We start from the raw sequence: 26,985 nt of genomic DNA on the forward strand, positions 1-26,985 counted from the left end.
AGAACTGCATCCAGATACTTACAGAAGACTTCAAAAATTTGCCTTTTTATAAAATTCATTTTATTAGCAGAGCGATATATATAAACCAGTATATAACATGTTACTTTGAACGGCCAAAAATGTTTCCATATAAAATTTTCCTGATCTTTGTTTCTTGGACCCATGATTACGTTAATTCTATTCCGAACTAAGAAGGAATGTTCATTGCATAAAATAAACCCGATTCTAAAACAAAACAACTATGATTTCTTCTCTAACCAGACATAATTTAAATCAGAATAACAACCAAAAATAAAAAGAGCATTTCAAGACTTAAAGAGTTTTAAAAATAAACATGTTTTAAACAATATTAATAATCAATGATAAAATAAAGATATTGCAGGCATTATAGAAAGGAAATGCTTAGACATCTGATATAATGCAAAGAGCAGTCAGTTGTAAATAAATTGAGCATCAATTTCCAGTGAAAGATCGCAGTATATTAGTGTATTCGTACAAAATTATGTCCTAAACTCTGCCTTAATAGATAATACGGTGTCACACCATGATGCCATTAAACAAGTTCATAATTTTGAAAGTCGTTAAAAAAGCTTGAGTTTTTTTCTGTGTTAACTGTAGTGTGCTAAGGAGGAGTTTACCGTAATACTTTTAATAGTTATATCCATATTTTCAAAGCTGTGTACAATGGTACTAAATAACATGTCCTGAAGTTTCAAAAGTTTACAATAAATTGTATCATCTTGAGCTAAGTTTACCTTGAATAACTAAACGTTTGTATTAAAGCTTTCAGGCAACGAGAGCACACAATACATGGCAGTTTGAATTGGAGACAGATTACTTGTATTCGTGATCACCTAATTGTGATTGTGATTTGTAAAGAGTGATGCCCGCTTTAGGACAGTCTTTCACGTTGAAGTAGACGAGTTTGGTCAGCATGGAAGTGATGGCTGGAATCTGTTTCATGCCGTCTGTCCACTTACGATCGGTGCACGACTTGAATTCGTAAGCGACAATGCGGTTTACGTAGATCATCATGTGCATCAGCTCCATAGTAGTTCCGACCTCTTTCAACACGCGACAGATTGCTTGAATGAACCACGATCCGTCTACGTTGTTTCTCCATGAGAAATGACCTACACAGAAGAAAGTACACTCTCTCATAGAACTCATACGCTTACAGTACAAACATAATGTATTAAGCATCAACTGTGACTTAAGAATCGAGCAAGCAGCCTGCTCTTGACAGCTAATATGAAATCATGTGAATAAAATTAGATAAAATGCCACCCAAATAAGAATATGAGGTGAAATATGCACATTGTTTGGACTCGATACGATGTACAGTTCAGCAAAGGTTTTATCCATTCTAAACTTACCAGGAACAACGGAGTAAGCCATGAGAAAGTCGGCTTCTGTTGGAATAGTTTGAATTTTGACGTCAGGAGCCGCATCGGTTTGATCGACTTCAACGGAATGCATGAATTTAGTCCCTCGACAAGCCTACAGGAAACAACGCAGAATATTTTAACTGAAAATGACACATCTTGGGCCAAACGTCAGTGAGGCCAAATTTTAAATAGGACTATAGGCCTATGCATAAGCACAGGATTGCATTCACAAATTGAGTTGAAAAAAAACTTACAGAGGCAATTTTCAGAATTTAAGCGAGGGGATTGGGGGGAAGGGTATTTATGGGCCTGTAGGAACCCTGTTTACATAGTATATTTACCTGAATGAAAAAAAGTTTAGGTTTGCCGACTAGGGAAGCGCATCTATCACCTTTAAATGGAGCGACTAGTGTTTCGATTGAAAGTGATCCATCGACTCCATAAACCCGGCCTTCGATTCCGTGACTGAGAATCACGCAAACGAAGCAATCAGAATCAGTGTGGTCATCGGCACCAACTGAAAATGTTTACAGTCATTGAGAATAAAATGAGAAAGTTTCTCCCAAATACCGCTCAGTATTCCTGAAGACGACTGATCAAATGAACTATTAGCCAAGGAAATATTTCTGACTTTATTTTTCATTATAAGTGTTATAACTAGATTCTCCCATTGTTAAATCAGGGGCTATCAGGGCTTGAAGGTACAACTCCAAAAGGACGACTGCACTTAAGGGAGGGGATTTTTTTACACTATGATACATTTATCTATCTATTTATTGTAGTGACACTATGTACCACTATGCAAAAGGAATAACATATTATTTGGGCGAACCCCCTAAAACCCTCACTCTAACTTACATTTTCTCATTAGTTTATGCATCTCGGCCATCAACAGATCGTCGTATCTGTGAACTTCGAAGCCGAGATCGACGAGTGTATTAGCGATATTAACAGCATCGATATCCGTTCCGTCGCGCGTGAGCTGTTTCGTACTTTCGTAGAAATATTTCTGATTGATAACTACGGCTACCCCTCGATTCTTCTCGTTGAAATTATAACATAACGTCGCCGCTGCCTGCTGGTCTGAAAAATGTCAATAATAGCAATGAAAAAGCCTTACTTACAGAATTTCGTCAATGCAAAATAATTATCAATATTAGGGCCCTAAACGATTGATCAATGACAAACTTATCAGGACTACCAGCAACTATCCAATACAGAAACAGAAATAAATCGAAATTTGAATTTAATTTGGTAAAATTACCTGTCATGTTTACGTTTTTCGTTTTGTTTTAATGACAACAATCTGTCTTTTTGAGAATCCTCCTAGGGTTTTGTGTAGTAGTATATTTAAGGTGAAGCTGACTTCGGCCCCAACTGTGCTGGACCCAGTGAGCAGTGAACTGTGCGTAGTGATAGTGGTTTTACTTTTCGACTATTTACTGCAGTTGTTTTCTGGATGATGTCATTTAACCCGTACACCAGCGCAATTCCAGGTGGCGCTACAAGCGACAAATTCAATTCAGACTGTCTTTATTGCTCATTTTTAAAATACAACAATTCGGATAAGACAAAAATTGCAATAAAGATCACACTAAATGTAAAGAGAGACAAAAAATATTTACAATATCTACAGTATGATTCAAGCACTTGTTGTTCGACCATCAATCAATCAATCATTCAACCAATCAATCAATAATAACTTCATTAATCTTTGACTTGTAGTGTTACGCAAACTCATATACACAACAAAAAAGTCGACAAATGTTTTACAAAATGACAAAGCACGATACTAAGCTTAGACTGAGTAAATAAATCTATATTGTATTGTTTTGGATGTTGACCTACATAACGAACCCGGAAGTGACTCGGTAGTTGGGGTAAGCCGTCGTCGCCGCCATATTCATAGTGATTGCGTGAATTTGACAGTCAGTGGCTACAGTACTGGTTTTCCCTCTACGAGCGCCGATAAATTGCTAATCTCTTGGGACTTTGAAGTGAGTTTTTGTAGTATGAAAAATTTATTTCAATGATTGGGTGATTGAATAAGCACTTTTACTCAATTCAAAAAAGTAACTTGCACAAATTTTTACACAGTTTTTACAGCAGACTGACTGACAGTCGAGTCACCGTTGACCCACCTAATTCAGATGATGATTCAGTCTTTATTCCAACTAAACGGAATATGAAAATTATAGTAGGCGTTTTGTCATTAAAAGCTAGCAACAATGATATTGTTATTGAGTCAGTATTTTATCTCGGTTTATTGTTTTTTCTACTTTCAGCGCGGCGTTCAAATGGATTGTTAAATTCGGTTATATACGCCTAGTTGACTCGGTTTCTTGGTGTTAGTTCGTTTGAATAGAGAATAAACCATCGATCATGGCGATGCCAATAAGACGCACGATAAAAAACGTCGTGAAAAACTACACGGACGCGCAGGTTAAAGTTCGCGAGGCGACGTCGAACGACCCGTGGGGGCCGTCGAGTACGCTGATGTCCGATATCGGCGACATGACGTACAACGTGATGGCGTTCACCGAAATCATGCAGATGATTTGGAAGCGTTTGAACGATCACGGCAAAAACTGGCGGCACGTTTACAAGTCGCTCGTGCTGCTCGAGTACATCCTGAAAACGGGCAGCGAGAAAGTGGCGCAGCAGTGCAAGGAGAACATATTCGCGATACAGACGTTGAAAGATTTTCAATACGTCGAGGATAACAAGGATCAGGGCGTGAACGTGCGCGAAAAAGCTAAACAATTAGTCGGATTATTGAAAGACGAAGAGCGGCTGAAAAACGAACGCGCGAAAGCGATGAAGGCGAAAGAGAGATTCGCGCAGAGTTCAACGGGTATAAGCAGTACGGGGCAATCGGTACGTATCTACTAACTGTCAATGTTTGGAGCTTGAATAGGCTTTCAATTTTTCGGTGCTTGTCCTTGTTTTAGTGTCCTATCTCGCGACCAATTTTTTCTCTAATATGATGACCAACAGAATTCTGCTTAAGTCGGCCAGCTATTAATTGCAATTGTCCTATCAGAAAATCTTTTTCAGTTTAAGCAAATTGGTTGAGTCCAATGCCCTGCTGTACAAAATAGCCTAGAGCCGCCGACTGTTCCTGATTTTCAGTATTTTGTCTCTAGAAATATTGTGATGTGTACTGAAATATGAAAGATGTTACTGAGCGCGTTGCTTTCATATTTCAGCGAAACAGCACAGAACAGAGTCATTTAGTCATTAGTTCTAATTTTTGCCTAGGGCGAATTTATAGCAGCTCAAACAGATTGATATCAATTGACTGTTTGCTTAATGATTAGGCTCGATTTCATCTTGAAAATGAAATAACAACTTAACTTTTCATCGCAATATCTCATACGTAGTTTGAACGGATTTTTTGCAGAAGCTAAAATTTGCGAAAAAAATAAAAGTGCCCGGAGTGAGTTTTCATCGCAAAAATTGAAACGTCGAAATATAACATTTTTGTTCATTGTTTTAATTAGTTAATTGTTCATTGTGCTGTGCGTTGAAAACCATTACTTATAATTAACCTAATTAACGACTATGTACTAATTGGTTCTTCGTCACCTCATTTGCTGTTAGTTATGATTGAAGAGGTGATGATTTAAACTGCTGGACCAGAAATAAATATCCTGATATTATTTGTCATTTTGTTGTTGCCCTTGTTCATATCGACTTAATAGGCCTATCGAAAATATTGATTGATATAATATCAAACATTATTACTGCTTTGAAACGGGCCTAAAAATTGTCCATTTCACCTCAGATTCTCAAATTCATTTAGAGAGCTCAAATTTATTTGAGATCTATTCAATTCTGATAATAAATATGAAGTGTAATATAATGGATTTGTAGGAAGAGGGTGATGGTGGTGCCTGGGTGAGTTATAGTTTTATAACTACGAAATTACTCTCGGTCATAGTTTTGCATTAGGTAGCAACGTTCATTTGTTCCGATGGAAAAATGTTATGTTTCAATTATAGAGGTTATGCAATGTTATTTCGTTTGGATCAAAGATCGAGAACAGTAAGAATTTACCTATTGAATAAAAGTACCGGTGGTACGTAATTTCACTAATCCAATCGAAGGGATTTATTTAACGTTGCTTTCTAAGACTGTAGAGGGCTTGGTTTACACTAAAGATTACGAATTAGCGAAGCATCCCTCTTGCAGGATTTTTAGCCCATAAGTTTGGCTTCAGTAAAAAACCCTGCCCTAAGATATAGGCCTAGCACCATTAGAAAAATATGTGCGTATGCTTTCGAATTCATTCCGATGAGATGGGATTTCTGGCATTGTAGTTGTCTGGCTCAAATCCTTGCAAGAAAGGTGCTTACATCGTTTAACCGAGTTCAGGTGGTTTAAACTATGGCCGAGTGTAAAATGTATATATTAATGAATCAAGTGTTTCTACTATCATCGATATTGTGATTATTTTATAGCCTATATGATAGATATGTGAATATTTCTATATATGGAGTTGTGGTTTGTAGACATGGATTTTTACTTAATCTATGTTTCGAAGTAGAAAGCCTAGATTACGAAAGACTAGGCGCAATACTTTCAGTTTTCTTAGAAAATTTGTGTAAGAAATTTCCTAGATCAAAGAAGTTAAAGATTTTCACGATATTTGGCAGTCATAAATGGAACCTGTTTTCAAGGCCTAGGCCTAGATATATTTGTAACTGAAGGAAACTTTTGTGCGTACAGAAACATTCATTGCGATCTTCTAAACACAATGAATGATAAAAATATATTCTTAATTGAAAAGCTAGCCAAAAGGACAAAATGTATTTGTTAGTCGTCATTATTTACAGTAAGATATAGAATCATATTTTTGTTACAATGTATATATCGTAGTTAATAGAAGTGTTAGCTTCAGGTAAAATTTGAATCTTAGGAGCGTGCGATGATGGCCAGACAGATTGCGCCGCTTGAACTAAAGAATGTTCTTGCAGCGTATAAATTACCGGATTTTTTATCTGATTGTTGAAATAGCATGCGTCGTAATCATTTATTATTATTTAGTTATATATCGTATGATATTACATATCTGTATGAAACAGTTACATATACATCCTTTGGGCATATCTATAAGTAAATTATTGCATACGGAAAAAGAAGAAAAATTGTCTGGTCATTTTTGTTAAACGAATTTGTTTGTATTTTCAGTTTGGTCGTGGTTCTGGCACGTCTGCGCCTACACTCAGCTCTGGCGCTGGAGGTTACTCAGATCCGTACGGTGGCGCCACCGGAGATTTATCAGGTGATGATAGGCCTAATGATCTCTCACGAATGGCTTATGTTTAAGATGATTGGTATCTCCTACAAACCCTCCACACCTGCCAGGAACGAAGTCAGGTTTTAAAAGTACAGAATTGGAAATTTTGAGTTCGTGTTAACAATCTTCCATCCGGCCTGAACCAGCAAGCGACTAATTGGGGTTAATTTTTTTGGCTGTCTGATTTTATACATCAAGACCCAGTTCTGCTGCAGTTGTTAGATTCAACTCTACTTCCAAAATTGATTTTGTCTCTAAACTATGGCATTGACTGCTGAAGCTGTAGATAATAAATGAATGATTAATTTTTGTATGTAGGTCGTCGTACGTCTGTTGAGTTGGAACAAGCGCGGCCGTCGACGGTCGGAGAAGAGGAGCTACAGTTACAGCTGGCTTTAGCGATCAGTAAAGAAGAAGCTGATCAGGATCAAAAGAAGAAGCGTAACGATGACGTTCGATTTCAGATGGCTGTGGAAGAGAGTAAGAAAATGACTCCCGGTAATACGCCCAGCGGCAATGACGATGGGGTAAGGATTTGTTCATATCCTGCACAGTCGGGCTGTAGCTATGTCCGTGTACATGCACTATGAACTGAAAGTGATCAGTTTTACAGCTGTATTCCTCAGATCATCACCAGTCGGTAAATAACCCAGCAAGTATTACAAAGACACCTTCGTACTGCAATGTGGTTCAGGACTATTTGCTGAGTTATCGATATTAACAAGAACTGATTGTTTGAATGGAATCTTATCAATACTCTTATTTATTTCGGATCATTCAATGTTCGCAATTTCTATGAATGAAATTTACTCTGATATCAAATTTACTTAAAAACTAAATTCCTGAAATGTTTTTTTTGTTGAGTTTTTTCCCGAATTGATAAGAGCATATCAATCGAATGTTAAACGGCAATATTCAAATAATTTTTGACCGCATAATGTGTAAATACACTTGTACTGATAAACACTTTTTCAAAGCTGTTAATGCACTTAGTGGTCTTATGGTTAAAACATTGAACTGTCATCCGGGTTTTGATCGGACCTTTTGTGTGCGCTTTTCATCGATGTTAGAGTAGTTGTAAGAGGTTTTTGTAAAGGTTGTTTGAGGCTGAATGAGTTAGGAACAAAACACAAATCTACATTAGGAAATATCTACTTCAAATGAAACTTCACGGATACTGAAACCAGGAAAACACTTGTATTCATTCATCCACTTAAATTTGCATGTTCTGGTTCGGTCTCATTTGGGCACGTTAATCCACATCTACAAAAATATTCCGTTCAATAATCGACACTCCGTCTCATAACAGAATTCAAGGAAAAAAACAAAGAAAAAAGTAAGAATTGAAATTTTTGCTTGTTGATGCATTTAGTTCCTTTAATTTACTTTTTGTTTAATTTTCATTCTACTATTTATTTAGGTCGATTCACTAAAAAGTGATATTATTTTGTTTATTAGTCTTTTCGTTATCGGCGCCTGGCGGATTGCTAGATTTTAATATTCTATTTTAGTTGGATTAATAGGTCCTTTTAGAGCCTCTTATGAATTTCTTTGGAGTTTTCTTCTTTTTTTTATTTCAAGTTCATTCAAATTATTTGGGTTAATAGCTTTTTCGAGTAACCTAAATTCTCTTCTGTGAAATTTTTTTGTCCTCGAACAAAAATTTCTCGGAAATTTATTGTTAATTTCCCGTCTAAATGTTTCACATTTGAAATTACAATCATCCACAAATATACACGGCGATACTGTAATACTTGCTTTAATCTGTCTCTGCATACATCTTTCATTATATCAGAAGACAACATCCATTTTACAAAGCACCCATCAAATACATGGGTCTTAAAGCTCTCTTAGAGTTTCTGGGTTATGCATGGTAGGAATATGTAGATACTTAGCTACTTTTTTTCAAGCTGATTATGTATTGTTTTCAGGTACGACCACCGCCCAGTCATAAAGTAAGCCGCGAAGTTATCTTGTTTATTGTTTATAATAACATTTACTTAAAACGCTTTCGAAAATTAACAGCGCATGCGTGCCTGAACTAATTGTTCCCCGTTGAAAAGGATATCTATGACTATTTTAACAAACCCACCCCGCTGTTGCTTATACTTGGTAAATCAAGATCTGAAGTTGAAGAAAGATTTTATCAATTAAATGAACTAATCATCGCCCGGTATTGCTGTTAAACCTTGCTCGATCCTGTTACTCTCTGTTTCCGTTCTCATCTGCTCTTAAAGATTTTCAATCAGAATTATTCTCCTCGTTGAATACTGTGTGTTTGATCTGAATGTGAATCATTAATCATTGTCCTAGTCTCATTCAACGCTACTCAGTCATTATCCCATTAAAATTTACCTGTCACGCTAATTTCATCTTAACTATTAGAAAATTTGCTTCGATGCTACGTCTTACTCTTGTCTTCTCATTTTAGCCTACATTAGTAGACATACTTGACGCGTCGGCTAAGACCGCCGCTGAGCCCGTGCAAAACGATCCATGGGCCGCCCCGACTAGTAAACCACAGAGTGATCCGTGGGCGCCGGTACCAGCCGCAGCGAATGACCCGTGGGGTCCACCGCCTAGTATTCCTCCCAGACCGGCTGACCCGTGGGCTCCGTCTAACGACATAATGTTTAACAACTCATTACCGGGTAAATATAAGCCGAATGTTTACGTTTATTCGGCGGAACGATTTTTGTTACTGTTTATATTTTCAAATTTCAGTGCAGAACGATGTGTGGAGCATTCCTGCGACTCAAACTCAGACTTCTAGATCTGCCCAATCGTCACCGTGGGAACCGCTTCAGCAGCAGACGGCGACGTCGAATTCGGCGTCAGCATCGCTGGATGCGTTCGGAGATCTAGCAGCGCCGTCTCAGTCGCAAGATGAGTTCGCTGTCCTGAGTTCACGGACCGCGCCTTTAACGACGGGACCGTCTAAAAGTAACAGTTTCGACGTTCTAAACATAATAAACGGTTTGTGTTTTTTCGACCGAAATTATTCGAACTCAATCGAGATAAAACAATTTTAACTCACAATAGATGTTATTAATTTCATATCATCAGGTTCCGGTGAGAGTCCGCAGCATGATCCGTTTATGTTATCTGACATGGCCGGTTCATTACCGGATGATAAAAAGAAAACACCGGCGGATTTCCTCGGCGCAAATTCCAACCTGGTGAACCTCGACAATCTTGTCTGTCGACCTACTCCTCCTGCTGCAGGTACGCTTACTAACACAAAGTTATATTGATTACTTTCGAAAATAAAGATCCAACTTGGTCAGCAAAGTGTTGTAAATCCTCCCTCAGCGGGGATTCAAACCTGATGGCATCGAGACTGCCAAGGCACTAAACTTTGCCTGATTAGCCCGAATACGCAGAAACATGCGTAGCTTAGATGATGTCCCAGCCGAACAGAAATGGTCCAGGTTATTGCATTTATAGCTAGCTAGCTATCTGAAGTTGTATCTTCAATTGTACATGATGCGTTCAAATGGTCGCCATAAGTTTTTGTGCGGCTAACCTTTGCACTCAGGCTAATCCGAAAGGAATATTGGTGTTGTAGCCGAGACTGGCGATGTTATCACAATCCCCTGCCAAGATAGGACGAGCGTTATAAGACTGCATTCTCATTATACAAGCACTTTAGAATTACTTGATTTTACTTATTGTATCAATATGGCCCTTTGATTCGAGATGTTTTGATCATTCCGCAACTTTCTATACTGGTAGTAATAACGAGCTATAGGGATAATTTTTCGATCCAATTCCTTCCTGTATATTTACTGCACACTTCCTGGTATCTTTTTGTTCGATCTATGAGTTATAATTCAACTACCGGGCGGATGCGTTAGGAGTGGGCGGGGATCGGCATGATTTATACTTGTCGTGTATAATTCTGCACTGTGTTTTTGTGTGTACGTTCGTAGCATGTACATTGTTTAATGCACCTTGTTACAGAGTTATCAAAGATAACTGAAGTAGATTGGTCCGGAACGACCAATAATAACAAAGGTAAAAACCCCCGTTTATTTTTCAAACTTCGTATTCGGATTCAACAGAGCTAACCAGTAAATAACACAACAATTCAAACTCGAAATTGATTCACGTAGTAGATATTCAGCGCTACTTTTATAGACACAAATCTTGGCTTTCAAATCCACCTTTAACCTCATCAGTACGGCTGGATTCACCCCTTCAGACATTCACTATTGTGATAAGCGTAGGTCTCTATTTGACAACGTTTGAATATCGAGTATATGGCAAAATTATACGGGGTGGCGCCACTTACCTGAAAATCAGGGAATTTTGTAAGAAAAAAAGGTAAAAATCAGGGAAATTAGTTAGCTAGATCAATGTGTATGATCAAATAGTCCTGTATTATGAAAATTGGAAGAACGGTGATATAGTATGGAATGTCTGAAGGGATGAGCCCAGTCTGCAGATTAATACATCTACATTAGAATGTGTTCATCGATGTATTAACACATTTGTAATGCTTTGTTTGAATTGTGAGCACTTTTTTTTTTAGCTTTCGAGGCGTGGCTCGAGTGCTTTTTTAATTCGTCTTACATCCAATCAGTGATGATAGATATTAGTTTATCTATTTATTAATTCTTCAAATTAACAATGCTGAGTGTGATTTCTAACTAAAGATATTTGTCGAACGATATTAGATTCTAATAGATTCTACACGTACGTTTTTCATTTGCTGCATGCTAAAAGGCTGTTATTCACATAAATCTCGGTGTGTCGGCTAACTTTTTTTGAAGACATTTTTAATTCAAAGGAATAAGTTTGCTTTTCATGTGTATTTATCAACCTGGGCTCGGTTTTATAGACTGGCATTACCTTTAACCCTGGGGCTAACGGGATTGATAGTGAATTGACTAAGCCCGCGGGTTAAAGGTGATGCCAGTCTATAAAACCGGCCCCTGGTCTGCGTAAAGCTGTTATTCGTGCCTTATTCTTATATCGTATATATTCCGTTCGATATTTCCAGGTACAACAAATCCGTTTGCTAGCTCGAATCCATTCAGTTCTCAACCTCAGCAGCGTATACCGATTAATCAGATTCCCAGCGCCGGTTTCACGGCTCCTAGTTCATCGCTGCCGCCACCTATAATTCCGAGTCCTTCGCAGGGCATGCAACCGATGATGACGACGACAACAACATCGAATCAACAGCAAGGGGGATACAATCCGTTTTTGTGAGAACAAGTTCCTCGCAACGATGTCGTAGCGTAAACAATTACTATATTATGATATATAGAGTTCAGTGATATATTGATATTTGTGTTGAAATATTTCTCCGTGTGTGCAGATTTACTGAAAAATTCTGGATATAAGTAACACTTGCTTTTCTGGCGGCATTGGATGCATAAGAATTCACCGTTTATTCATTTGAAGTCTATCGATGTAGATTGTACGATACATTTTGCCGTGGTGGAAAAACTCGAAAGACGAAAAACATACATAATATTGTTTAGTTCAGAAACGTGGTCGCGTCGCGTTCATTGATTCATAGAGAAGTCACTTTTTTATTAGTTTGATCTGTTAAGCTAAATAAATAGATTAATGTGATAATGTACATGATTGTCTCTGTGGTTGTAGTGACATCCTCTCAAAGTGATTTAGTGGAAAATTCTGGAGATTTTGAAAAGTGTCATACGCTGATTCGGATACATTGTACCAAACAGTCAATGTATGATGGGTTGATTGAGCAACATTTATACTCCTGTAGATAAGGTTTACTCGTATTTGCCTATATTATTTTGATGGTAATATCTCGCAGTAGAACCCATTCCCAGGACAATATGAAACTGTTTTTGATGTATATCGCTCGGTACATGATTGGAATGATGCTGAATACATGAACTGCAAGTAGTGAAGAACAAATCAAGCTTATGATGTAATTTTTCATATGGCTTAGACATGAGTCATGAGCATGTACATGCAGTATAGAAGATGTATGTTGGCTTTTTAACCAGACGGGTAAATTGTTCGCAGGTAAAAAGCTGAGCTTTGTTTCATTGGTATTGACGAACATCACTTGAGTGGTGCTAGCTAGAAATTACTTACTTAAAAACTATTTCAGAGTATTTGTATGTTTTTCAATTTTATTTACTCTAACCTCATTCAGTTTGTTAACTTAAAAATATTTTAATCAGTCGGGTGTTCCTTGCCAATTAGTGGGTAACTGTGAAAGTGATAATTGATTGTGAGCCTGTTATTTAAACGAGATTAGTGGAGAATATCTCATACTCGTTCAGCAATTTTACTTGGCTAAAAATGTCTTGCGCAGTTTTTTAGGATGATCTGTTAGTACACCATGACAATATCAAACTCATGAATATTAGTACATTGTGGCCTGTGTAGTTATTACCGCTACTTACATCTATAATCCATCATGACATCATCATATGTATTGGATGTGTATCCTGGGCCCGGGGACATAGTTGTGGCTTAACTATTTTGTTAGATTGATTTAGACCGGTTCTAAATTTAAGCCTAAACTGTGCAGCTGACCTCTGGACTGAGTTTATATAGTAAATTTCTAAATTGAATACTGTAACAGTACTAACAAATCTATATACATGGTCATTCGTCCCTGATAACCGATAACCGGCAACCAAGGCATATTATTTTAGATTTCTGATACTGAATATATAAGGAAACTACTATCAGCCTGATAAGCTAACGTGTTTTAAAAAACTAACCCTCTGTTATATACGAGGCCCTATTTTGTTATCCGAAACTACCCTTGATGTAAACTCCCGTATAGTAACTGTCGAAACATGTACATTACTGTAAAGATATTTTATGCACTTATTGAACTGCTATATTCATTGCATAATGGGGAAAAAGTTATTTTCTTCATAGTCAAAGAATCTCTTTGTTGCTTCGATATGTATATTTAAACATGTATTTGTCGCGGATGATGAATGACGTCATATTTACCCGCTTGGTATATTCATTGGTGAAATATTAATCATTTCTGGACTTCACTTGAAGAAAAATTTGTAATCACTGCTTGAACCCTGTAACTACGGACTTCACGGGACCAGGGTTCGTTACGAGCTGATAGTTTAAGTTACATCCAGTTTGAAATTAACCATATTTATCCGAGTTCATTTTCAATGTCGGGAGAATATTTTCTTTCTACAGCACTCAGTGATGTAATATCAATGATGTGCTGCTCCCCTTGTATCTGCCCTGCAACAAATTTGTAACTTGAAAATGCTTTTTGAGCGGCCATTAGTTGTGTTGTAGGTCTATGTGACGATTAAATGTGTGTGAGTCAATGTATGTATATATCCGTATATATATATATATAATGCTGTGATATACATGTGTTATAGTTACTGCTACTTTGAACAGTTATAGAACGAATTCAAATATCATTGTCACTTTCTCCTCCCGAGCAATGCTTACAACTATGATCAAAGCTTTACAGCGCTGCTTTAATTTGTAAATATCTATGAAGCACTGGTTTGATCTAATCTGACCAGATAATGCGTAATCCGCGTTTTCTTTCGCGTGAGAATGAATCCTGCAAAATCCCTCGTTATGAATCCGAAAATGGGACCAGTTGCAAATGTGTATTTTGATGATTGAGCTCCGATGCCTTCTAATAGTTCCTGCTTGTTACGCATTTCGGTTAAAACTAATCTTCATATTTTGCGGTGCCAATTCATTTTCAGTTAAGCAAGGGTTAATATGCTACATAATTAACAGTTTGTTGGTTTTATTAAACATTAGATTCATTATTTAATTAATGTAAAGAATGTGTTCTTTTTTTTCATACGCAGAATATGATTATAATCCATGTGACTTTACACTAATCAATATGGATTTTAATTGGTACAGATTATTTATGGACATGTTTAACATTTGTATATAAACATCATTTATTGTGTATTAATTTACATATTACTAGTAAATAAAACAGTCATCAAACAAATATTGGTAATGCTTTCACAATTTTTGGTTTCTTCGGTTTGGTTGAATTGTTAACCGCAACACAGTCAGGGCTAGTGGCTATTAAAGTAACCATGGACTCCTAATCGATTAAGTTTCACGAGTTTATGGATTGACACTACAGGATACACTTAAGGTGATTGAACCCGCACTAACGGATGTGAACCCATTGCCTAATGACACCCTCGTAAGCACAATTTGATTCTAGAATGAGCATCCGATTCCTTTGCCTTCCATTGAACTTCATATGAGATAATGGATCTACTTTACATAGCAATGATTGAAGTAATGACCTGTATAGGAAATGCATTGAGTTATGGTTTACCAGCAAATCATGAGACCATAGACAGTGACGACAGAGGACCATTTCCAATATTTGTTCATTTTAAGTTAGTCGAGTAACAGCTGCAGTACTGTAACCGTAATCCAAAAGATTGGAATCCAACGAAAACCTCACTATCCTTTAAAAGAATGATTAAGCCTGTAAATTCAATATTAATGTTTTATTCATGGATTTTTCTATAAGTATAAATAGATTGATTTGTAAAATTAGTCCTAAAATACATAAGCAGATTACAACTTCACAATATGTGCATTCAAACTAACATCTTTCTGAATTTTGGCTTCATGATTCATATAATTTCTGATATGAAATTTTATCAATGATATTATATGTACACTGGTTGTTTGGGTATATGTGCAACTCTTCGGTTAGATCAGATACATCATAAGATTTATCCTGGAACCAGCCATGGATGACACTTACTAGAAGTTACCCAACGCTCTAATAATAAAATCCCAGTGCTCTCTAAGGATTAGAAGGCACAATGTCCAAGGCATTAAATGTCTGAGTAGATCAGTGTTTGGCAGTAACCTCTCACTACTGTGTCGAATAATAATATCAATACCGGTATATATATAATATAGGTAACAGTGGAAAAAACTCTTTAAGAAATAACTTAGTGCTGATATAAATTCATAGATATCTGATGAAGTCAACAGAATGTGCTGCCATTGTGAAATATGTAGATACAGTTCAGTCAGTTATTGACCATTGAAGTGGATGCTTTTCACTAGTGGTCACTATATCCACCTGTGGAAGGGTTTGAACTCTCAGTTGAAATGTGCGTTCAGTGATCCGCATTCATGGACGAACTCGCACAAAATCTAGAACACGATATCATCATCGTCATCATCATAATCATCAACAGGAGTGGCTCGTCTCGGGGGCGGCGATCTCGTACTCCTGCTCTGTAAATATTAATGTTCCGGATCATTAGTCAATGGTTCAACAAAATATCAAGATACTCTGTATCATTTCATTTTTTGCTTTAATTATACTTACAAATCCTTTTCTTGTTGATGAGCCAGCTGAAAAAAAATAAAAATATGTTAATGTACCGGTATACAATGTCTAAGATGTAATATAGATGTACATGAAAACATTGTTTTAAGAATTTTTAATGAACTGTATTTTATTTGGATTAATGTCTAGAATGTACACAAGGAATACACTAGTTGCTGAGTTTGGTAGTGAGTAGTTTGTGTCGAAGTGTCATTTGCATTGATAATTTCAGTGTTGCAGTGATTTTTAGGTGAGGTAAGGTCATTTCATCCCTTTTTAAACATTGAATTATTTCAGCTACGGCTTTCACCTCGAGGGAAAGAATAAAATGAGAAAAGGATGTATTTGAAAGTATCCCCCATGACTACGATTCCTGCTTTCCCCTCTTATCAAACTACACGTAGTTCTATATCTGGTGAATTCTGTGGTGTTTTCTAATAACTCGTAGTCTAAAAGTCTAGTCATCATCTAAGTGTATTTTTATTACCATAATCAACCGCGTAGGAATCAGACAGTCTCTGAGAACAATCGGATACATTCCACACAGAACTTTCCATCATATCATCTCTAACATCTACAATCATTTCCTCTGAATTTCTTTTCTCATTTTGTCTACTCATCTTTGTCTTATTGAATTTGTCCTTGTCAAAGTCCGTAAAATGATCCAGATGTCTCAGATTTTCAGCTGTTAACGTCTTCGAGAAATATGTTTGGCCTTTATGATGTATTTTTGAGGAAGAATGTGACCTTTTGATATTCTCTGCCATTCCATTTTTCAGATTACTTTCATACAATGCACTACTGCTTTTTGGAGTCTTCCTTTTCACTACATTTGGTTTAATCTTCAGTTTTTTACCATCAATTTCACCAAGTTGACGCCTAGATTCAACTGGTGCTGCGTTTGGGATCTTTACACTCTTACTCTTGGTAGTTTCTTTCTGTTTTCTTCTTGTTTTGCTCTTAGGGTCTAGTGGATTTAGTCGATCCTTACTTCCCTTCTCTTTCATTGCGATATTTATCAAATTCGATTCACTGAAACTGTTCAAATTCACTCTCTTGATGCGTCTAGCCGAGTCTAATGCTATCAAATCATTCCTGCCCTCAGACCTAGAATTTTTATCTTTAGATTTTAGTTTCTTTGCCGATTTTGACCTTATTTTCTCCTTAGTGATTCCAGGGCTATTTCTCTGTAAACCCTCCTCATCATGTCTAACAATCTCATTTAATCCTAGAGGTTTCAATTTAACCTTCGAACCTTTGCTGTCAATATCTCCCACCACTGATTTGTCAATATTCAAATTTTCCCTCCTTTCAACTTGTCTGGAATTTCTCTTTCTTTTCTCATCGCGATCATCAGAAATCTCACTAGAGCGTCGGTAAGATGTCGAAATTTGGCGACCAATTCTTGGCATCACAATATCACTGTCATCTGAACTGGAATAACTCACTGGTTTGCAAACATTTTTTACTATATCATCATCCGAACTTTCATCAGTCAAAACTATGACATTATTTTTAGTTTCCTTGATTTCCCCTGCAGTAGAAGCATCATGCAGAAGCACTTCAGATGCATCATTCTTACGGCTCTCGTCTCTAGAGTCAGATTCAACTTTACACTCAAAATGTCTTTCTAGTATATTCTCATCTGATGAACTACTACTAATACTATAACTACTACTGTCCGAGTCAGTAAGTAGATCAGTTTTATTCATATTGCCAGTACTGCGATAATCAGAGCGATAATAAAGCAGATTAGAAGAGTTAGGAGTGCTACCCAAATAAAACGTGACTGGTTCACCATTCAGCTCATCTGTTAAAACAATACACATTCAAAGTTGATATAATGAGTTAGAAATTGTTAACTTTCAAGTCTGTTCGAGCTGGAATATCTGAGTTAAATTATTTTCTTTGTGTGAAATCAGGCACTGATGCAGATACCAGTAAATATAGAATGATGTATTTATTCGATTCAGCGTTGTAATAACTAACCTGATGAGATTCTGGGAGACGGACGGATTGACGAGTGAACGGATAACACTTCACCGGTTTCTAAATCATCGTCAACATCTTCACCGGCTGAATCAAGATTACCATCTAAAAAAAAGATGTCCATTAATTTAGAGCCTTTTCTGGCATACGCAGGTGTGACGCACTCAGGTTGTACCATTAGATGAAAGTACATGTACTTACTTGTAATCTTTTTTCTGCTGAAGGATGGAGAACTGAAAATAGAGAATAAACTTTCTTTAAACTTTCTTTATACAACGTTAATTTTATGTAGGTAAGAACACGTAGAGACAGCTTGTTGAAAGACATTAATGTATTCTATCTGGAATCGTCCACTTGAACACCCTATCCATGGACGACAATTCTATAATCTATGTTTGATTAAAGATATAGAATTGTTGCATGCTTCATGTTGTTACCTTGTGTTAAGTTTGCTGTTGTTATGAAGCATTTGTTTACGTGCTACGTGACCTTTTAATGTAGATTGTATTAGTATTAAAGCATCTTGTTGTTGCTGTTGCCGAGATGATTCTTCAAGTGACAGTCTGTGTGCGCAGATTAGAAAACAAAATCTCCACAGTTAGAGAAAATATTCAGCCAAAAATAAACCCCTGGGTCCAGTTTTAAACACAACTGTCCCCTGGTCTACATGACCAGTCACCCTGAATTGTATCTAGGGAAAGAAGATTTAATTCTGGCTTTGCTCATTTCCAGTGCATTTCTTAGAAGTGGCACATGCTCAGATAGCAGTAAGGGTCACTTTCTCAAACAGTAGTGAAAAGTGCGTAACCAGTCTCCACCAACTTTTCTCAACTTTGAACCTTCGAGAAACTAGCCACGAAGATCAAAACTAGCAGATATTAAGTTAGAATATTAAAAGTTACATAAGCACCGCAAATTAAGATTATGAAAAACACAGTGTTGTATACAGGTGTGGATTAAGCAATGCGGAGAGGGGACAATGTGGATCCATACTAATGCATCTTATAGATTTCAAGAAATGGGGATTTCTGACTTAGAAAAGATGGTACATATCTTTCCCGATTTCCAAAAAATTTCAAAAGGACTAGGCTCATTGCGGAGGAGCGCCACTGCTTAATCCATCCCCAGGTGTAACATGAAGAACTTGATGTGTGTGAGATATTATACCAGTATCAATGATGATCGAATGAAGAGAACTTACTTAGTTTTACGTAGCATATCTTTACGTTTATTGTGTCCTCTCAACGTTGATTGTATATTGACGATGTCATCGTCCGCGTCGTCGTCGGAATCCGCGATCTCTGACAGACGGCTCATCTGCTGTTTGCGATTGCGATGCCCTCTCATCGCTGACTGTAACATCACCGTCGATTCCTGAAACAAGAACAGCAATTCTCAATCATCTCGATACAACGTAAAAACTATTTCTAAACTTTTCTCTCGGAATATGAAATTTTCCGATATTCATGAAATGTAAGCCTCGCTTCACAGATCCGTTTAAGGCTGATTTAAAAATGGCAAGTAGTGATCATCTCTACCACCTTACTGATCTAACATACAATGAATGAACAATGATATGTGGTGATTAGTGGGGTGGGTGAAATATACATATAACGGGGTAATAAAACATATATCTAATATTATCCTGGTACTCAATTCCTAGATCTACCTACAGTGTGCACTTCTGATTAAAATTGTTAGAAAAATTTTCATTTTGATTTCTCATATTTGCTAGAAAATATACATTAGCAGTGTAGTAAAATTGTGCCTTGAAGAAGCAGTGTCTTTCTTTCAAACCCGGGCAAAAGCCAACATCAGAATGTCTGTGCGTGTAGTGAACTAGAACTCAGTTTTCAAAGAAAAGTGGAAATAGAACTGGTTAAGAAAACTAATGATGGCTTTTGCCTTTTAGAGAGGGTAAAGTAAAAATAAAGTGAATATATTGTATTTGGATTGAACAGACATACACCGGTGCCATCAATACTTCTACGATGTTCGCGCCAGTTTTTCTGGATTAGTTTCGCGGCCGAATTGCGACGGAAACGAACAACACGATTTTCTAACTGCAAAAGACACGACACACGATACAACACTAAACACGACACTAGGCTGAACACTGATGGAGAGAATAAAATACTGGCCAACAGAGTGTGGTTCCAGAGTCATAATGCCGAATCTAGTGCCAGTAGGATTTAGTCAAAATCGGTTTGATGATCAGTTTTGATTTGCAAGATCAGTTCTTTTTTCAATCAAAGTGAGCAAAGCGTCTTAAATTTTGGCTCTGGAACTGGATCCGAAGAAAACCAACATTTGATTCTATGTAAAACATGAATCACAAAGAGTAGAGTCTAGTTTCATAAAACAAAATGACGGGGCCGTTTGAATGTTGGGGCAGAGAAACCCGAAAAAAGGGCAGTCACCGTAAGTCAAAACCAATATAACTAATATAACAATTCTTCTTAAATATATGCCCTAAAACTCTGTTAGGCCTATTATAAATTGTCAGTCACAAGTGAAGATTCTACATTAAATTTCTATTGGATAAATATCAATAATATTTGCAAAAAGGGCACTTTTCCAAAATTTCTAGGGGGCAACTGCCCCCCGCTATGTACGGCCCTGATTGATATTTACTCATAGCAACCTCATATTAATCAGTTTTATGAAACTTGGCTCAGAAATATGGAACACAATCACAAACGATGTTGTTAGATCACAGCAAGGACACATGAATCACCACAACTAAAATCAGTTTCAAAATCATAGACATTGTCATTTCATCAACATTTAAAAGCCATATATCATGAAAGCAACATATCATAACAGAATAGAGAATACAGCAAAAAATCAAGAGTTTGGAGGGAGATATCGGGGACATCAATCAGCTAGAAGGGATTTAACAAACAAAGCATGCACAAATCTGCTACCTCATCATTTTTATGATGCTGGCGCCATTGAGACTGGATTGTTTTTGCCGCGTGATTTTGTCGAATTTCCTCCAGTTTGGCATCAACTCTCTTTTGTTTGGCGTTCTACGTCATAATATACACATAAATTCGTTACGTATGGATATTACATGAAAATATCAGTGCTAACAATAAAAGCTTCTCTTATAACAATGAAAGAATCACAAATTTACACTTCTAAGACGGTTTTAAATTGCGACAAATCTATCTGAACCTATTCTGTACGATCCAAACCGAACTAAGTTTGGCGCACATCTAAACTTTCATGCAAAAGATTCCATGCACCATTTGTCCTGGCTAAATAAGACTAAATAAATGCTACAACGAAGAATAAATAAATTTTTGAATTAAACAAAAATAGCACAAAAAAACATCGTTCCAACTAACCTCCTCCTCTTTTTCGTTTAGCTTGTTCGTGTTGAAACCTTTCCACGTTTTCTGTATTTTTCGCGCCGCTCGTTGTTGAGCGAGTTCGTCTAGTTTTCTCTGTCGTTCTTCGGTCTCGGCTCGGTCGCGATCATCGCGTTCACGTTGCCGTTGACGGTCGCTCGTAGCAGAGGATTCCCGTTTGTTACGACGTGTTGTTGATGTATCCGATACGACAGACGTCACCGACCTTGCACTCCTGATTCAAAAAACGGTTTTTTAAACATTTTACACAAGGCATAGCTATAAGCCTTCTACAACAGGGTCCCTACCGATCAATCATTCCTGGATAGTTTTCCAGGAGTTTTCAAGAAGATATCAAATTTCGAGGAGTTCTTAGTACATTTAAAAGCATTTTTATACTGGAAAGAATTTTCAAAGAATCAAATTGTACAAGCGAGAAGTATAACTTACATTGGAGGTTTTCTCGGTGAATTTCTAGGAGAACGCACTTTATCTTTATCATAAAAACTATCCAACTCTTTCTGCAGGAATTCAATTTCTTTCTTGAACGCGCGGATTTCCTTACTACAAATAAATAATACCCCATAAAGGACAAAACGGCAGAGACTTAAGTTATTCACAAGTGTAAGTCTTGCCCCAGCATAAAAGGGCATGTTCATGAGAAAAGATGATCGTTCAAGTGAAATTTCTAGTCGATTTTTTGTCGCTCAGAATAACGTACTCTTTATCGTCACAGCACCGGCGATAATGTAACCGATCTTCTTTCAGTTTTTTGATAGTTAATCGGTGTTTGTCGTTCTCTTCGAGCAGTTCAGTCTCTCGTCGATCCAACTGATCCAATCTCTCGGCTATCGTTCCTTCCAATATTACTTTACCTAAAATCACCGAGTCAACACGGACCTTACTATAGATTTATAGCTGTATTCGGAAAAATAAAGTCACATTGTAATAGATAAGGAGTGAATTTCTCGTTATATATAATACCTTGTACATCCCCACGTCTGCTTTCAACCTCTGATATCATAGAGACAGTATCTGCATCAGTTTTATCCATTCTCTGGAAATATACACGATAACATTTACATGCAGTATTTCTGCTACTGTTTTTATGATTATTTGTGATAAGAAAACACGTGAAAATGTGTACACGTCCATATGGTACCACAAATTCTACTCTCTAATCTAACAATGAAGAAATGATGGAAGCAATGAAATCGAAGCACAACATCCAGAGATTATGGAACTTGGAACACTTTACCTGTTCAGCCACCTGAATGATCAATTATTGTATCAATTTACTGATAAGTTTCAATCGTTAAATTTTTGTTTAGATGATGAACATTGTAAGAGTCTCATCTTTATGACAGTGCAATTAGCGCCAGTTTTCATATGGAATACGAAGCTGTTCGTACCTTTTCTAGCCGTGAAATAGCAGATAACAATTCACGTTTATTCATGTCTTCGTAATCTTCTGTAAAACATTAAGAAAATATATTTCAATATTCATTGTGTTAGAGCATTCTAGCAGGTTCAGCAATACCCTCAGCAAGAGAGAAAATACTCAGTCAGGAGAATCAGGTTAATGGTAATGATACCAAAGCTTAAATAAATGTCAGTTAGACCAATCATTTCCTGGCCGGAGATTTCTTACTTTTTGTTTTTTCTTTTACCGATTCGGCTTGTTCTAACGATTTCTCTAAATCCGCTTTGATTTCTTTATTCTCAGTTTGTAGTTTATTGTTGTGGTCGTTCAATCGAATTATCGTTTCATTCATCGCCTTCAGTTTAGCGTTCATTTCCTTGCTGTCCGTCACTTTTTTACTGCAAATAGAAAATCAACAGAACTATATACATTAGCGCAATAGACAAACAATAACGTTTTAAAGGAACCATTATCTCGTTATTTTTTCATACCTAGTCATTTGCGCCGCCTGAGATCCACTGAGATTCTGTAATCGTAACACTTCGTTATAATAGACTTCCATCTGAGCGCGTAATTCTTCGGTTTTAGTCGATTTCATGTCGCTCTGTAACTTGGCGAAAGCGGCTTCTTTCTCTTTCAGATTCTGCTCTAGTCGAAGGATTTTCTGCTTTAGACTGTGGATCACCTATATAGATAGAGTACCGATATATGAGTAAATGACATGTGCTTTTAAACAAGGTGTCAAATTGCTTCATGGATCTAGGATTTTCATAAGGCCATAGTCAGGAAAAGAAAAGGTTGTTACATGCATTATCATATCATTTTCAGGGGATTTTTTGGTGAATAGGACAAGCAAGATTTACCGGTACTTGATGAACGACAAAGGTTAAGTACTTACAGTGCCTGTATCTGGTCTTTTATCGGCTAAAGTCCTCCTCATTTCCTCACTCTGAAGATAAACAATTGAAACATCATGAAACCACAATGAACCACACAAAACTACAGTTTAGTTGAAACATTGAAACATACTTTACTAGGATCAAGCAATTGTTCTATTTCTTTTTCCTGAAATGAAAATATTCTCATTAAACTAGATTTCTATAAAGGTATATCGGGATCAATTCTTATATAGGCCTAATGTATGAATTTATTCAATAAGTTGATATCACCGGCCGATGCTTATTTCACCTTCTTGGCATTATCTTCTTCTAAGCGTCTTATTTTGGATTTCATCGTAGTATTGTCATTATTTATTGAAACGACTTGCTGAAAATAAAAGTAGCAGAAAGTGTGACATTGAAAAAAGTGGTTTCATGCGGGGTTATTTAGCGAATATTTCCATACCTTTTTCAAGTCGAGTATGTCATCATAATATTCCTCGGGGGTTTTATAAGCAGGTTTACCGCTGCCAGACGGCACTTTACCATTTGCCGTATTTCCGTTTCGAGGGGTTTTTTCCGTACCCTTCATTTGACGTAAATAATGACTAGTACTGAGGTACGCCATATTCATTTCATCGGGACGTCTTATACCGGTAAATGTATTCATGCCTATACTCTCCGTACTGTGACCTAAATTTGGATAAAATATAAAAGAACCATTAGTGTTCTAATCAAAAGGAACTGGCAAAAATTTTAAGATATTTACAATACTTAATCAATCATTTGGGTCGGTTCCCTACATCTTTTACTGAACACCTTCTACCAAGATTGATGCAAGACCGCTAATAAGATTTAAAGGCCAACTTCCAGTTTAAATAAATGAGAATTGGTCTATTCTCAAACTTTAAGCCATTGCGCTCAGAGCTCTGACGACCTGAGAAGCTTTTTCCTGATTAGGCTATATTATATCATTTTCCTGATTTTCAATAGTCCCATTTTGACCTCTTTTTTTGTCAGAAGACAAGTCAAAAATGAAACTGAAGCACTGACTTGCACGGGTTGGGCTTCTGAACCAAATCTCTAGTGGAATAAAACCCTGGCAAATTTGAGTCATTTGGAATTCGGCCTTTTTTAGACTTAAGTCGCAGCTGTACAAAATACCTTCTCCTGTTTTGCGTAAAGTGTCAATCCAGTATTCAGATGCTGAGCGTTTAACCGGTTTACCAGCTTTTGCTTTACCTCCACCACCTAATGCTACAGAGATAGAACAAAAAATAATACAGAGTGAGGACAGGAAGAAATAAAACAAATTTTGGAGATAAAGAGCAAATAGTTTAATTTGTGCGTTTTAAAAAGAATTTCAGACTCACTTCCAGATCCTGTTTTAACGGCGTCTAACCACAATTCTCGAGCAGATTTAGTTTTTTTCTTTGCAGCTCCTTGTAAAAAGTTGGAAATATGAGAAAAATAAATGCACAAATAACAACTTTGTTGCTGTGCAAACTGATAAGCCTATAAATCATCACTAAAGTTTAATTTGATACTTCAGACATAGTCCATACCTAGAGGTTTCTTTGCAGATGCAGATTTTCCAAGTGTTGAATTTTTCATCCTTTCTAGAAAATGAAAATTATCTAGTAGGCCCTAATTTGTATTACTCATTTCAAATGGCATGAAAATGAAATTACACAGAAATTTGAAATTGCACATCCTGGAATCCTAATATATTCAGGGAACCAATAATGGACTTGGGTGTGAAGATCACTGAATGAATCACAGGGGCTCGTTACGATAGCTGGGGGTCTAAAATCAAAGATTTGACCCAGTATCCTAGGTACCACCTATAAAAAAAGAAAAGGGAGCTAACATTTTGACATACAAGAATTGACCTTCTCATTTCAATCGCTCATAACTTCGTAACCCATCGACCGATTCGCTCGAAATTGGTTTCGTTTCATTCCTAAGAGGTTACTTTTTCGTTTGAGATCTTCCGCAACAAAATCGGATAAGAGACACCCGAGAAATCACGACTCAAATCCGAAAAAACGAGTCAAAATAGCCAAAGCCGGAATTACTAGGACGTCTCGGAGTAGTCGATTCCCGACGAAAAACGATGAGTTGACGCGGTTCCCGGACGTTAATCTTCACATATCATACATCGCTGGAAAGCTTATGAACTGACCTTATTGAAAAATGCGTTTATTTGATAATCCGTTCCGAAACCGGCGACAAGCGAGGTGATAATACGCACCGAACCGATAAATACGCACTTTAAGCGTCACTGAACCGCCATTGAGGGTGTGACGTCACGGGCTCTGAGGACTGATAAATTCGCGATACGTGATTGGTCGACTGAATATGTTAATTATCTAGCGTTGCATGCTGGGATTTCTCATGACGTCACGCAGTTAATGGCGGCCGGAATACACTTGGAAATCGTATTTATCGCATCAATCTGGATTATCAGCTCGCCAGTCGCGGGTATCGGAACGGATTATCAAATAAACGCGTCTTTCAATAAGGTCAGTTCATAAGCTTTCCAGCGATGTATGATGTGTGAAGATTAATGCCCGGGAACCGCGTCAACTCATCGTTTTTCGTCGGGAATCGACTGCTCCGAGACGTCCTAGTAATTCCGGCTTTGGCTATTTTGACTCGTTTTTTCGGGTTTGAGTCATGATTTCTCGGGTGTCTCTTATCCGATTTTGTCGCGAAAGGTCTCAAACGAAAAATTAACCTCTTAGGAATGAAACGAAACCAATTTCGTGCGAATCGGTCGATGGGTTACGAAGTTATGAGCGATTAAAATGAGAAGGTCAATTCTAGTATGTCAAAATGTTAGCTCCCTTTTCTTTTTTTATAGGTGGTACCTAGGATACTGGGTCAAATCTTTGATTTTGGACCCCCAGCTATCGTGACGAGCCCCTGTGGAATGAATGGAGCTTGGGTAGAGGGTTGGGGTGTAGGCCTACTTACAGACAGAAGAGGCCTATCTATGAGCCTGGCCCTGGGGGGAAGTGGAACTGGAATTGGAAGAATGGAAAAAAAAGGACACATTTTTTGTGTAAGATCTTTGCTGAGGTTTGGAGTACTGACTGTGTGACCATGAATACATTCTATATTTTTACCTTTCAAAAATAGAAATGGGCTTTTTAATTCCTGATAGTCTGATAAATGGTTATCTCATCTTATTCGTTAAATTTGTCGAATATTTTGACAAGTGTCACAGTGCGCTTAGCAGCCCGTAAACAAATCCAATAACGGATGGCTCCGAAAATATCTACATCCATATGCTGTAGGAGCCACCCTTTCCTCGAA

The 26,985-nt window shown here is 37.1% G+C and overlaps 3 protein-coding genes across 5 annotated transcripts; 1 reads left to right on the top strand and 2 right to left on the bottom strand.

Moving 5' to 3' along the window:
- Window positions 1-46: 46 nt before the first annotated feature.
- Window positions 47-2,856, bottom strand: LOC141903770 (caspase-7-like). The gene is made up of 5 exons (XM_074792063.1): window positions 2,653-2,856; window positions 2,247-2,471; window positions 1,730-1,905; window positions 1,377-1,500; window positions 47-1,133 (listed from the first exon to the last, which is right to left on the bottom strand). Exons 1-5 carry the CDS (start codon window positions 2,657-2,659, stop codon window positions 835-837), a joined length of 831 nt encoding a protein of 276 aa, XP_074648164.1. The 5' UTR covers window positions 2,660-2,856; the 3' UTR covers window positions 47-834.
- Window positions 2,857-3,246: 390 nt separating this feature from the next.
- LOC141903606 (epsin-2-like) lies at window positions 3,247-14,606 on the top strand. Its single transcript, XM_074791798.1, has 10 exons — window positions 3,247-3,385; window positions 3,674-4,265; window positions 6,582-6,675; window positions 7,009-7,217; window positions 8,622-8,645; window positions 9,122-9,341; window positions 9,415-9,666; window positions 9,757-9,915; window positions 10,654-10,707; window positions 11,696-14,606. Exons 2-10 carry the CDS (start codon window positions 3,771-3,773, stop codon window positions 11,905-11,907), a joined length of 1,719 nt encoding a protein of 572 aa, XP_074647899.1. The 5' UTR covers window positions 3,247-3,385; window positions 3,674-3,770; the 3' UTR covers window positions 11,908-14,606.
- A 584-nt stretch (window positions 14,607-15,190) lies between these two features.
- Window positions 15,191-26,911, bottom strand: LOC141903482 (uncharacterized). Of its 3 annotated transcripts, XM_074791600.1 has the most exons (22): window positions 26,796-26,911; window positions 25,230-25,283; window positions 25,038-25,106; window positions 24,829-24,921; window positions 24,131-24,357; window positions 23,975-24,052; window positions 23,816-23,851; window positions 23,685-23,735; window positions 23,278-23,471; window positions 23,015-23,184; window positions 22,776-22,834; window positions 22,348-22,420; window positions 22,085-22,238; window positions 21,814-21,927; window positions 21,361-21,598; window positions 20,935-21,039; window positions 19,209-19,381; window positions 18,445-18,570; window positions 18,209-18,240; window positions 18,008-18,112; window positions 16,019-16,044; window positions 15,191-15,924 (listed from the first exon to the last, which is right to left on the bottom strand). In XM_074791600.1, the coding sequence occupies exons 2-22, from the start codon at window positions 25,276-25,278 to the stop codon at window positions 15,841-15,843; spliced, it is 2,256 nt and encodes a 751-aa protein (XP_074647701.1). In that variant the 5' UTR covers window positions 25,279-25,283; window positions 26,796-26,911; the 3' UTR covers window positions 15,191-15,840. The 3 variants fall into 3 exon arrangements, with proteins under 3 accessions (XP_074647701.1, XP_074647702.1, XP_074647703.1); XM_074791601.1 differs by lacking the exon at window positions 20,935-21,039; XM_074791602.1 differs by lacking the exon at window positions 18,445-18,570.
- Between the last annotated feature and the right edge of the window lie 74 nt (window positions 26,912-26,985).

This window comes from Tubulanus polymorphus, chromosome 4, assembly GCF_964204645.1.
Source record: "Tubulanus polymorphus chromosome 4, tnTubPoly1.2, whole genome shotgun sequence".
Taxonomy (NCBI): domain Eukaryota; kingdom Metazoa; phylum Nemertea; class Palaeonemertea; order Tubulaniformes; family Tubulanidae; genus Tubulanus; species Tubulanus polymorphus.